The following is a 14070-nucleotide window of genomic DNA, read 5'->3' as shown; positions in this document are numbered from 1 at the left end:
AGTCACTTATGTTTCCTGAAGTCAGAATTTTCACAAGCCACCCCCCCTCCCAAAATATCGATGAAAATCATGTATATTAGAATGTCTACAAAAAGATAAATGAAGGAGGAATTGCTGTGTGGGCCTTCAGTTTTTATATAAAATGATTTATTTTTAAAAGGAGTAAGAATTTACATATTCTTTTTGCTTTAGTTCATTGATCATTTTTTCCCTTTTTCCTGTAGACCACTGGCCCTTCATAAAAAGAAAAAATCATTATTAACTTGAGAATAAATTATATTGATGTAGAAGCCATATACATTTTATTAACTGTATTCTAACTTTAAGAAATGATCGCTGTTGTGATGTACCTGTTACCTTTATATTTTACTGCCTGATTGTCAGACTTTAGTTCATCTTAAGAAAAGTACAGTTTATAAGAGTTTAACTTTTGTCACCAGTGAGAATATCTGCAGATTGAAAAGGATTTTATGAAAATGTGGTTGGAGAAGTTCTTGTTTTAGAAAACTTATTTAAAATATGGTATCATGGATATGGCTTTTAAGTTTTATTTACTTTTATTTATTTTTAGTAATTGTCTTAATTAGCAGTGATATTATTAAATTTGAGAATGTAGTTATTTCTTCCAAGCTTTGTTGAATATTTAACTTAACACTTTGAGTTACAACAGACTACAGTTTAAAAAAAATACTGAAACACATCAGGCAGAAATCACAACAGATTTTCTTCAACTCATATTTATTTATTTAGAACTTATATGTGTTTATTAAAAGTCTGTTATTTGCCACAAAGCATCTTGGGCTTATAACTTGTTTATTTTTTTACAGATGTCCCCATTTATCCCCATCCTTTGCCCACCTCCACCCAACCTCCACCCTGCCAGCTTACAACTTATTTTTAAATTGAAAATAAAACAATAAAAATAATATTTTTTATATAGAATTTGAAGTGATAAAAGCAAGTACATGAGATAATTAGGCCTATGAATTTTAGCTGTTTATAGTCCTTAAAGAGTATCTGAGAATCTCTAATAAGGATTTTTTTCCTCCAGGATATAGGACTTTGTTTTTATTTTTAAAAATGTTTGTTTTATTATTACAAAAAGTGGTATATATTAAAAAATCGGAACTATTGTAACAATATTATCAATAAAATATACTTTAAAAAAGTATTATATATTAATTAAATGAAATTAGAAAAAAGTAGAAGAAAAGTTTTCAAATGATTAATAATTCCACAGTTCCACAAAGTAAAAGAACCATGTTTGATATTCTGGTATACAATTTTTCTAATATTTTCTTTTTCAGTATATAGGAACAAGTTATTGGTGGGATTCAAATCTTTACCTTCCCTCTAACCTGGTTAACTTAAAAAAAGAATTTTTAAAAACCGGCATACATAGGTTAAAAAGTCAAATAGTGCCCTATGGCTTATAAGTATATCAAAAGAAGTCTTCTTTCCTTCTTATTCCTGTTCATTAGAGGTAGCCACTTTCAACTTGTTTTTTAACTGATTCTTCATGTTATTATTTGCAAGTAATATGCTTAAACTTTATGTTTCCTACATATTAGGTATTATTTGTTAACTGTCTGTTTTCAGTTAACTAGCCCCTAACACTTTCCCTGATTTATCCTCTTAAAATGACTATAGGACCATTTTTGTTTAAATTAGGTAGTATGTTACTATGATAATGCAAGTACCTCAATAATATTCGTAGAATATTCATATATTCTTTATACTATAACACGTTGGTTTGCAACCGGTGTGCCCCAAGAATGTTTAAAACATGCAACACCTGACTTTTAGTCAGGAGCACTGACCTCTTTTCCCTTAGACTGTCAAATAAAAAAATGACAGCAGCCAACACAACGATAACCATCCGTTGTGAATGAATCAAAATTATACGTGGTTTTTTGTTTTTTCTTTTGCCAGATCAGCAAAAAATATATTCTTGGTGTGCTGCCGATTTTTAGTAATTAGTTTATGTGTTTCATGAAATGAGAAAGGTTGAAAATCATTACTATAACATTTTTTTTTCATGTAACTTTTGTAGAATTAATTATGGTCTCTTTTTAACTGTTTGTCGCTAATTCATCCCAAAATGTATTAATAGAACTCTATAAAACTTCTCTCTAAATATGAGAAACTATCAAGTATCTAGATTGGTTTTTTTGCTGCCATCGAAGGCATACTTTTTGTAACCGTACATAACTGTCATTTTGGGGCTGCCCCGATCCTGGGAATTCCTTTTTCTTATGGAATCCATGCCCTGATTCCATATTCTTTCTTAATGGTTTAGGTCTTTGTTTTATTGGACCTGTTTTACAGTACCTTACTTCAGGTGGGACATAAATTCTGACCCTATCCCACTGAAAACGTGTTTATTCTACCTAAGATTATGGGTTGGTATGGAATTATACATTAGTAATTTATAATACAGTATTCCCTCACTTATCGCGGGTATTACGTTCCAGACACACACACACACACCCCGTGAAGTGGGAACCTTACATTTATTCTACACTCTTAAACCTGCGTAACTTTAACAACATACGTATACAGTACCGCAAAATGCCGCGATAGAGCGAATAATCCGCGATAAATAATTAAACATAATATTTTTAAAAATCCCGCGATACAGTGAGGCCGTGATAAGTGAACCACGATATAGAAAGGGACCGCTGTATTGAAAGCATTGCTTCATTATATCCAGGGTTACTGTAATACCATCTGAAACCTGCTCACTTGTATGATTGATTAGTTGTTTTGTGTTTTTCAGCTTTTTGTCTAGAAGCTTTTAGGATATTGTCATGTCTGTGGTTCTGAAATTTTATATAAATGAAATATATGGGTCTTCCAGTGTGTGTGAGAGAGGGAAGGACTCTGCCTGCCTGCCTGCCTGTCTTCCATTTCTATGTTTTATTTCCTCTGCTGCACATTCAGTGGTCCCTTTTAATTCAGACATTAATTTCCTTCAGTTCTTGGGCATTTGGTATTTCTGTGATAACTTCTTCTATTTATATTACGTCTTTCTAGAATTCCTGTCTTTCAAATATTAAATTCTCAACATCAGCTTTTCTGTTTTCTATTGCTTTATCGTTTGTTGTTTTGCTTTTGGAGCAAATTCCTCATATCTTATTTTTCAACCCTTCTATCCATTGTTTTTTTTTGTTAAAAATTTTTCTCTGAAGAACTTTAAAGATCCTCTTTAAAAATCTCAGGACTTTCCTATTAATTCTTCTTTGATCTTATGTCACTGGAGTGTCTATCTTTAAACACCATATTATAGTATTTGAAGATTATTTTTGCAGTTCCTGGTATTGTTTATGCTTCTTTTAAGTTCCTCTTTTCTGTTTGTTTGTTTTGTTTTTTGCTCATGCTGGAGGCTTTCATCAGATATCATACTGTCGTTTGCTATCCATTTTTAAAGAAAAGACAAAAATGGTGATTGGAAGCTCACTGTATACAGCTGGGGCTTACTAGTGAACATTGCTGTAAGCCAGTGAGATGGAACTCTCCCATATCTGCATCTCTTGGCCTTTTCTTCTGGTCTGGAAAATGGACCTAGAAGTGTGTTTTCCATTCTGCCTGTGAGCTGTAGGCGTGGCTGCCAGCACTCTTAAAAGGGCCAAAGAAGAGGTGGTGTGTGTCTCTGATTCATGTACAAACTAGCTAGTAGTCCTCAGCCTTTCTGTTTTCAGTTCCACCCCACATCTATTCTCAGTGAGAACCAGCGCCTCTGATTTCTGAACTTGTCCAGGTACCTGCTGCAGTCAGTGAGTTTTGTTTCTTGATAACCTTCCCCTTCACACACCATTTTACGTTTCAGGGTTTTCAGTGATTTCTGGTCTACAAGTCAGTCACCACTCAACTGTACATGGTCATAGCCTCCAAAAATGTGTTGACATGTTTCTTCTGTGATTCTATCCGATTCTCTTTGTCCTGATGGGGTTATGCCTCCTTAAAACTCCTGTTCTGCCATTTTTGGAGTTTCAAAAAGCAACAGTGATGAACACATGTACTTGATCCTCCACTTCCAAGTAGAAGTTTCTATTGTATAATCTCTAGTCTCCTTACCTCCTTAGTGAGGCCTCCCTGAAAGCCTTGGTCAATAGCAGATTGCTTTGTTTAAAGGATGGAAAAGAATCATGTAGTCCTTTTTAATGAGAGAAGCGTTCTTATTTTTGGGGGGGATTCAGTAGTTTGGATTTTTGTTCAATGTTATGTATATCTTTCACAGGATATTATGTTGTGGGACCAATGACAACTTTTGCTTTGGCTTTATCTTGATCAAAGTGTCAAGCAAGTAGGAAGGGCTTAATATATTACTGGTTGAATAATTAAATGTTTTCCAAAATTATTCATAGTTTTCAGTAATATTTATTTAGAACATCTGAAAATTATTTACATGCATGTAAAATAGTATGTATAACCATTCTCCTACAGTTGGACATTTAGATATTTCAAATTTTTAAATAAAATTTAGTGAGCTTTCTTGTTTTTATCTTCATAAAGTAGGCTTACTACAACTTTTTTAAAACTCTAGGCATATACTACCAAGTTATTTTTGTTTCATGCCAGTTTACACTGCCACTGGCAAATTTGATTGCCCATTTGGTATTAATATGATTTTCATTTAAAACCCTTTTAGAATATAAAGTTTTGTAACCATTATTTCAACTTTATTTTAGTATTAATTGCATATATCTTAATTAATACCATTTTTTAAATAATACATTATCTTCCTAGATGATTAATGACTTCAATTTGGTCTTTTGTTATTGCCTTTCTTCTATTATTATATTTTACATGAAACAAACTTTTTGATATTCTATGTTCCTTGATGTTTCTTGGTATTTTTCTAGTATAGATTAAAGTTTTAAAAGTTGTAAATAAGTATTAGGTGAAAAAATTATGATGGGATCCTGATTTAAGAGTGAGTTAACCAGATTAATTTTCCTGGAAAATAAAGTAGATTGATGGCTTTTATTAGCTATAGGTGAGGAATGATTCTGTTGCTCTCTTGAGATTTCTGGTACTTTGGATCTAAGGGTCTTTTCTACGTTTGTATGATCTTATTCTTAGGCTTTTATGAGGCATTCATTGAGATTTGGGAGTGAGGTCAGGAATGACTGTCCTGTCCCTTGGATCTGAGCAGAGATTGGAGTTTTCAAGGTTGGTAATGACCACATCTAAGTGGATTTTACCAGACTGTCTATGAACCAGTTTTGTTTTTGTTTTTTTAATTTCTAATTGGATTTGGAAATAAAGGTGAAATGTAACTATGAAAAAATATTAGAAAAGTCTACCAAACCAGTGGGAGCAATGCATTATTTAAAGCACACAAGCAGGAAGTAGTAGATCTTTTCATTTAAGACTGTGTATATATCTGTTATATATACAGGTTGAGAACTGCTGGTATAGATCCTTCATGACTACCATTTCAGACTTACTGATAGTTTTCCAACTTTTCTAGTATGTTTTCAAAAGAAACTACATACGGCTCCAGTATGGGCAACAGATACTATGGAACTGCAGTTGTAGCAAGAAGGGTCCACCCCCCCCACCACCACCTTTTTACAGAACCCCCGAGACCTGAGGACTGCATTTCAAAGCCTTTGATCTATCTAGATTTTCCAGTACATTTGGCCAAGCCCAGATTTGGGCTGGATGGGTTTTGCCCTGGAATATACTTCTGGAATACTGCCTCACAAGCGAAATCAGTGAGTAATGGCTCGTGTATCCTGTTAAGATCTGGAGGGTACTTTATTGCTGGGTTATTTCTGCTTTTTGGCCCTGGCTGGTTTAGCTCAGTGGATTGAGCGTCGGCCTGCGAGCTAAGTGTCGCTGGTTCGATCTTCCAGTCAGGGTACATCAGAGAAGGAAAACTCTGACTCCAAAAAACCTCCGCTGCCTTGCGGCATACCTCTTCAGGGGAAAGGCTAAGGGAGTAAACCCCGACAGAAAATCCGGAGCCGGAGTCCCTAAGGCGGTTTGACGTTGTAGTCAACACCGGCAACTCCTGCGGCGCACCTGAACCCAAGCTGTATCGACTCCGTCTTTCCCTTGGACCCTTCAGCTGCGAAGAGAGGGGGGGTCTGCTGCATGGGCAACAGCAGACCCTCCATATTACCCTGCCCAGGCTCTGTAGCTTCAGCGTCATCGCATGATGTCGATTCAATTCTCGGCGGTGCAGATAGACTCTTAAGAAGCTACACCATCGTCTCTCGAGACGGACGGCTGCCGACGACGATATATCTGTTATATATACATACAGATATATAAACATATATATATATAACACAATATATATAACATACACATACCATCTATTGAGCACTTGATGTGTGTGTGTGTGTGTGTGTGTGTGTGTGTGTGTGTATGCCAAGCACTCTTCTGAGGACTCTACATATATGTATTAATTTATTTAATTCTCACAACTGAGAGGTAGATATTTACTCTTAATTTACAGCTAGGTGACTATGCAGCTTATTAATAATAATCGCCCAGTTTCAGTGCTTGTAAATGGTGAAACAGTAGCTATAGAGTTTGAAGTTTTAACCATCGTACCATACTACCTACCTTATCAATTGGTCTTAATTCTAACCCAGTCTCTTTATGATCCTAAATGGTAGTTTGGCACAGCAGTGTGGTAGTTACCAGAGGGTAGGAAGGTGGGGAGTATTAATGGGTGAGGGGGGTCAGATACATGATGGCAGAGGATGATTTGTCTTTGGATGGCGGGCATGCAATATAATATGCAGATGACAGGTCATAGAATTGTGCACTTGAAACCTGTATAATCTTCCTAACCAGTGTCACCCCAATACATGTATTTTTAAAAGGAGTTAGGAGAATGTGTGGCATTGTTCTCTAGCATTTTCTCATCACTAATGAGGAATGACTTGGCATTGGTAACAATGAATTTCAGGGCTTTAGAGAGAACTTTTCGTATTCTTAAAGGAAAGGAAATAGTTACAGAGAGGGAGAAAATTTATCTTGGCAAAGAATGAAGAGCAGGACTTGTCTTTCTCCTCCTTCTCATATTTATAAATTGATAAGAACTTGTTCTGTAATATTTTTATTTACGTAGAGAATGCCCTTCCTGTGCCCCATGTATAACATACTTAGGTACTGTGCTTTTGACTGAGCTCATGGTTCCCTCAGTAAAATCAGATAGGCAGGTTCTTTAAGTAGTTTTAATACTATACCAAGTAAAATATAACTGTAAAAGTTAATCTGTCACAATGTGCTAATAGTTTCACTGAAGTACAGATTTTCCTCTTTGGAGGTATGTATTTGAGAATATATATACAAATATGGATCCGTTTATAAATAGGTTCCTATCTTTTGAACTTTCCACACATGGTGTAACTTTTAAGTCCCTTCAGAGCCAAGAAGTCAAGACTATTAACAATGAAAATATCTTGTTACCTCTGTCTTGGGATAAATAAAATAAACAATGAATCTGTTCGAGGATAATTATGTGGCAATTGAAATTTGAGTGGTGGTATTTTTTTGTTTTTTTGCTTTTTGTTTTTGGAAGTAGAATGAGTCTTAAGGCTTTGCTCAGTTTACTTTTTCTAGGAAGTCTTGCCTGAATCCCTGGACTTGGTTGAATATTCCTTTACGTTTTTGTTTGTTGTTTTGTTCTGTTACAGCATGCCGTACGTACATCGTCCTTTTCACACTTGGCAGATCTCACGGAAATTGTGTATTTGTGTCTTTCCCCACTACTACATCATAGGCAGACCCCGGATCTTACTTAAGTTTGTATTCTCAGCCTCCTGCACACTAGTATGCGAGGTTTAATGAATTGTTACGCTGAACAGCAAAGCACCAACACGTTGCTCCCTTCAGAGTTTCAATTTTCAGTTTCAAGTCAGAAATTACAGGAACTTTTTCATGGCCTTAGGTTCTCTAAATTTGCTCATCTGCAACAAGATGTTTAGAAGTAGTAATATTTCCCCAATAAGCTGTGAGTTCAGACAAAGTGGGGGTCCGTGCTGTTGAAATCCTGTTTAGGAAAACGCTGCTTCCTAACTCTTGGTGTCTTGCACTTTCTGTACATACTAAGGTATCAAAACAATAAAACGTGTTTCTATGTTGCTAGAATATGACAACTTTATTTAAGAGATCTTTTCGTTAACTAATGTCATGCTGCATGAAACTGAGGAGTAATAGGAACTGGTAAATTGTCCTTTGAAGGGCAGTAACATTTATTTTGTTTATGTTGAGTCTGAAAACAAAATGTGCCTTAGTAAAATTAGAGCTCCCATGAAGTGTGTTTGTGTGTAGGTACGTTTTATATATCTATATGTCTATTTAATATAGATGTATTTAGTGTCAGAATTGCCTCTCTCCCACATTGGTGGATAAGCAAATTTTTTAACTTCATAAAAATCAAAAGCCAGAGTTAACCTGTCTTGTATGGAATATTTGGATAGAAGAAATGACCCGAGAAATGCAGAGTGCTTGCAGAGGCGGCAAAGGTGATGCAGTTAATCTGCACTTCTTCCTAATCATGTCAGATCCGTTCAGCTATTTATTAGTCACCCTTCTTTCTAGTGGCAACACGTTATTTGCTATTCTAATGTCTTTTTGAGGGACTGTGCTGGAAGTTGCTGAAACGCAACCTCACAGACATTTAATTTTTAGCGTATTTCTAAATGGATTTTAATGGACCTTTCAAATAGTCTATCAGAGATGCAGGCGTTAGAGCCAAGTCCTGTGAAGTTTTGTGGACTAAACACAGTGACCATCCTCGCTGTTGGCATTTCATCAAACAAGAGTTAGAATGTAAAAATGCTGGTAAACCAAGTAAGCTCATGTCAGGCATACTTCTTCCTTTTCCGCAACAGTGTGTGGTACTGCTGTCGCTTCTGCATTTAGTCAACGCAACACTCAAGTGAAGAACGACTCAAGGGAAATACTATGCTACTATGCTCTGAAGTTTTCATATTTTCGTTTTTTATATTTTTATGTCATTTGTAAACTTTGAACCAGTTAGATTTCCCATAACATTTGTAATGATACATTTAAGATGTTTTCATTAAGCTTCTTTAAATACAACTGTATAAAATGATATTTAATTAAATGGCAAGTTGTCGTGAATTTTTACTGCTTGTTATTTTAATGTTTCAGTGTTTTTAGGACTAGAAATTACTTTTCTTCAAATTTTATTTTTGGAAACAAAATTACAAACATGGTGATATTAAGAAATTCACACATTCTCTATTAAGTTTGAAAGACTAGGGATACCCGCATTGTTTTTGCATTTCAAAAATAAATAGTCTTTATTTGATAGGAATTGTTCCCCAATCTCATTGTGCTCTTGTGATCTAGCAACTCGGGTTAACTGGTGTTGTTTTCAACTTTCAAAGATAATTTTAGTGTATATACGTTGAGATAAACATTACCTCTTCAGTTCTTAAGAGTTATGCTATGCTCAATAATTTCCTTCTTAAGCCCCTTCCCTTTTTTCAATTTGTAAATAGCTCGGTAATCTTCAAACCTTTGTGTCCTGTCTTTTTAAAGGTCGATTGAACTATCCACATCCAGGAACTGACAATCTGTTGATGTTAAATGGTAAGTTGTATAAAAACATTTTTATTTTTCCAATTGATTTACATAAAGATACTTGGATACCTTTCTCTAAACAGTTCTTTTTGCATACGTTAGTCTTCTTATAAGTACAAAAATAACGCTGCAGCTCTTCCTGTACAGAAAGCAGAAATGGGAGTCCGAGTATATTCTGGCTGGCGAAGCAGTCATTGACGTGTGTTTGTGACAGTATGGTTTAATTCAATGATTACAGACTTTGCAGTCAGTCCCGAGTTTGAATATCTGCTTTCTACTTTATGGCTGTGACCTTGGTTGTATAACCTCTGTGAGCTTTATTTAGTTTCTTATCTGTAAAATGGGAATAAAATCTCAAGGTTTATTAGGAGAATTAAATGAGAGAATGTTTGCCAAGTGGATAGAATTTGTTATTAGTTAATGTAGCACTTGGGTTTATGTTCAACTAAGTAGTAAACTGGTGATTCTGTAAATATGGCGGTCACAGTAACTGAATTTATTCTTACTAGGAAGTTGACAATGTGAAGTTCACCAGAGTTAGAAAAAGAATAAATAAACATTCATTACAGTTTGTTTTCTCTCTGTTGGATAAACGTTGTATTCAGAGAGTTACAGTACTTAACACATCATGGCTATAGTAGACATGAAGGATTAAGATATCCTTCACAAGGTATTTTTAAATCAGAAGGTGGGTGATGCGCAGGAAGTAGGAAGTAGTAATAACAAATAGTTACTTTAAAATACATAATTATACTATTAGAATAGCTTGGCTCTTCGATTTCAACTAAAGTCTTGTTGAAAAAAGATGACAGTGAAGTTGGGGGCAAACACTCAAAAAAGGCCAATATAAAGCTAGACTATGGGAACTGATATTAAGTAAAGTATGCTCTTAGTAACAGAAGGATGGGAATGAAGTCCTGGCTGCCTGGGAAGTTGCCAAGGTGGATAGAACCATTGAAGCGTTAGGTGAGGTGATTTATTCCTTCAGTATTATGACCATTATGTCTTGATTTGCCCACCACATGCTTGCCTAGTCGAAACACCGAGTTATCTGTCGGAGAAGGCCTTCAAGGACAGAGGTAGAATTGTCAGCATGCTAACACGGGGGCCAGACCTGCTCTCTGGGCTGAAGCTGTGTCCTTGCCAGACCTCACGACAGCCCAGCAGGCCATGTGTATGAGTCCGGTGAATCCTGGTGTTGACACAGACTTTGACCAGAGGGTACTAGAGATTACATTCCAGGACTTTATCAACTGTTTTCCTACCACAAAACTTTTTTAAAAAGCATGTTACTTGAGTAGCTGGTCTCTGACCTGTAAATCTATGGCTAAAAAATTATATTGTTCAGAGTGAGTTTGCGAAAGTGAAAATAGATAATAATTTTTCTTATTCTTCTGGCTTGAATTATAAAATGATGATAGGTTTAGGTTACAATAAATTATTTATTGATCCATACTTCTTTAAATACTTTCTTTTGATAAAGATTATTCACACATATTTTAACTTCTAAAAAATAGCAATTCAGTTGAAATTTTTGAATTTTTAAATGTTGCACATGTTCTTTTAAAATTTATCTGAAGGAAAAAATCCATCTAAGATAATCTGTTAGATCATTCACAGATATTCTTAAATTGCTAAATGCATAATAAACTAGGATAGTTTAGAAGTATACTGTAATCACATTAGAATATGTCAGTTATGTGTGAGCACAGAACTTAGTTGCCAAACTAATAGTTTTTTTTACAACTTACACTTTTGGTTACACCAAACATAACTAAACTAATTATTTCATCAGTTGTTTAAATCCCTTGTAAATAATCTAGATATTAGGTTGAACATGTTTCATCACATAGTGGGCACAAGCATATTTCATTTCCAGAAAGAGTTGCATCATGTGGACAAATCAGCTTTTTTATCATGTGAGCGGTCCTCATAATCTGCCACTTTTAGGGCTACAGTACATACTCAGTACAGTAAGCCATCCTGGAAATTCTGAACTTTTTCCAGTAAGGGACTGGGGAGATAAAAGTCTATAAAACTAAGACATTAAAATGTGTTTATGCCAGTAGACACCATTTGATCTAAAGAGAAAACATTTCTTGTGCTCATTTGAGATTATTGGTTAAGAGGGGAAGCAAGAATCAGAAAATTGGGTATATTTATAGGATAAAGAAGTATTTGAGTATTAAAGATTTAAATAATTTTATAGATATTAAAGTTTATTGAAGAGAGAAATAGGCAAAGGGCACTAAAGTAAGGGGAAATTTTTTGAACTACTTTTTAGCTGCTTGCAACTCAACTATATTCTTAGCATATTGTCTCCCTGAGAAATATGGAAATTAAGTGATGTTAATAACAAGCCTCTGTACTTACAGTAAATTATTAAGGATAAAGAAATTGTACCATCTTCGTACACAGACCTGCTTCTTAAATTATTACACTTTTAGTATGTCACAGATTTAACTCACTGTTAGGCAATTGATTAAAGAAAGTTGTATTATTTAACCAATAAGCATAGCTAATATTATTGACTTTGAAAATCAATATTTGATAATACGCTAGTATTTTTGGTGGTGACTAACAATAGTTTGGACTGGTTGGTACCACAGACCCTGGAGTCAGATTCAGGTTTTCTATTTCTAGCTGTGTGACCTTGGGCAGCTTCTTTAAATCTAAGAGAGCTTGCTGCTCCCCTAGGGGGATTGTGAGAAGTGGGTGCATTCATTCGTGTAAAGTATGAATCTGGAAGTAAAAGCTGTGGCAGAGGGTGGTGATGGACAGTGACAAAAATCACTTTGAGAGAGTAAAAAAAAATTACGTCGTGTGAATAAATAAAGGCGTTGGGTCTGTTTACTTTGGATAATGTGAAATTAGAGAAGACATAACTGACATTTTCAGCTATGTGGGTGTTACATATAGTGAACCAGGAAGGCTTGTTTTGTGTTACTGCAGAAAACCAAGCCAGAACTATTTGGAAGAAGCTATATAGGGACAAATTTCGGGTCAATAAAAGCAAAATGACTCACTCTGTCACGCAATTTCCTAAAGTATGGTGTGCTTGCCCCTGTTACCCAAAACGACTTTTGATGGTACACGCATACATATTAAAATAAATGCATGACTATTACAACTTAAGGTCATTCTATAGAAAATACAGAACTGGCAGAAATCTGTCATATTACAGTGGTAGTAGGCTTGTGTTTGTTTAATAAAATGTAAACAGTATAATTGTTATGCAAATAGGCAAATATTGTAAAGTTTTTATGATCCTGTCTTTCTAGTTAATTAGCATTATGGTTAAACTTTTAAATATTCCTTGAACTAAGGGATGGGAAGAGCGTGTGAGATAAAGATCAGGAAGTCAGTCAAATCAGATAAGACTATGAAGTACGCTAGCAAATCTTTAACTCTGAGCCTCTGTTAACTCAGATCTAGAAAAAGAAGTATAATCCCATACCGATGTGTCTCATGAAATTGTATAGATTTTTTAAAAATTCTCACAATGAAAAATGCCAAAGAAATATAAATAACTGCAAGCAGCTCCTACTTCTGAATAGATAGACTATGTCGTCATGTTCCTCAAATCATGCGGAAATCAAGTTGATCGACTGGTGGAGACCGCCATTATTGGGGAATTCAAATATTGTAAAGGAGTCCAACTTTAAGATCCTGAGGCATTTTAGAAAAATCACATTATATAGGAATGAGTAGATTATCTAAAAATCAAAGGTTAATTACTATGTGGAGTTGGAATGACACCTTGAATGTTTATATTTCTATGTCTATAAATCTTAAACATTTTATTTTCAATAGTAAAAAATTATAAAACAAAACAAATACTCTCCTTTTTACAGTAGTATGGAACAATGCAAAAGGCTGTATCATTCAAATATTTGTCTCTATTGGGATTATGTTTTCCCCTTCACCCCTCTCTCAAGGAAAAGAGTATTTTTATTAGTACCTATGGTTTTCAGAAGGAGAATGGATAGAGCAGAGTATGGGAGGATGGTATTGGCAACCTAGTTTGAAATTTAAATTTGCACTTATTAACCACATATGGCCATGTTTGCAATCAAGAGCTTGGTGTGCCTTTGGAAGGAAAGAACTTATTTGTATCTTTTAATTAAAATTTACTCAAAAATGAAATTCTATTTCTGAAGGCAGAAACTCTGCATATGCTATATTAAGTCACTCACAAGAGACTTGAGGATGCAGTCAGTTCTTTTTTTATGCTGATGGGAGTGAGTGGAGTAGACAACAGATTTATTTTGGATCTTGGAAAGGATTATGATGGGAGTTGGGGGTGGGAGGGATGGCATATTTCTCTCCTGGGTTTTGGCTCAAGTTTTTAGAGTAAGAAATAAGAATTTCTTCAGTTTCACACCAGGATAACTTTAACCTTTAAGTATTTCCAGCTGATTTGGTATGTTTATCTGTCACTTCCTCCAGCTGCAGTAATTCAGGTACCTGAGCTGAGCAAAGAGCAAATAC

General features: G+C 34.9%; 1 protein-coding gene across 5 annotated transcripts in view; it reads left to right on the top strand.

Moving 5' to 3' along the window:
- Positions 1–14070, top strand: part of CPEB2 (cytoplasmic polyadenylation element binding protein 2) — a 56133-nt gene that overhangs the window by 16839 nt on the left and 25224 nt on the right. For all 5 annotated transcript variants that reach the window (XM_090267064.1, XM_090267063.1, XM_090267062.1 and 2 more), the window contains one exon: positions 9538–9588. In XM_090267064.1, the coding sequence (XP_090123190.1) occupies positions 9538–9588 (51 nt within the window). The remainder of the gene's footprint in view (positions 1–9537; positions 9589–14070) is intronic.

Source organism: Furipterus horrens, unplaced genomic scaffold, assembly GCF_987537825.1.
Source record: "Furipterus horrens unplaced genomic scaffold, mFurHor1.1.pri manual_scaffold_2, whole genome shotgun sequence".
Taxonomy (NCBI): domain Eukaryota; kingdom Metazoa; phylum Chordata; class Mammalia; order Chiroptera; family Furipteridae; genus Furipterus; species Furipterus horrens.
The sequence above is the reverse complement of the archived record's forward strand: the minus strand, read 5'-3'. Positions and strand labels throughout refer to the sequence as shown.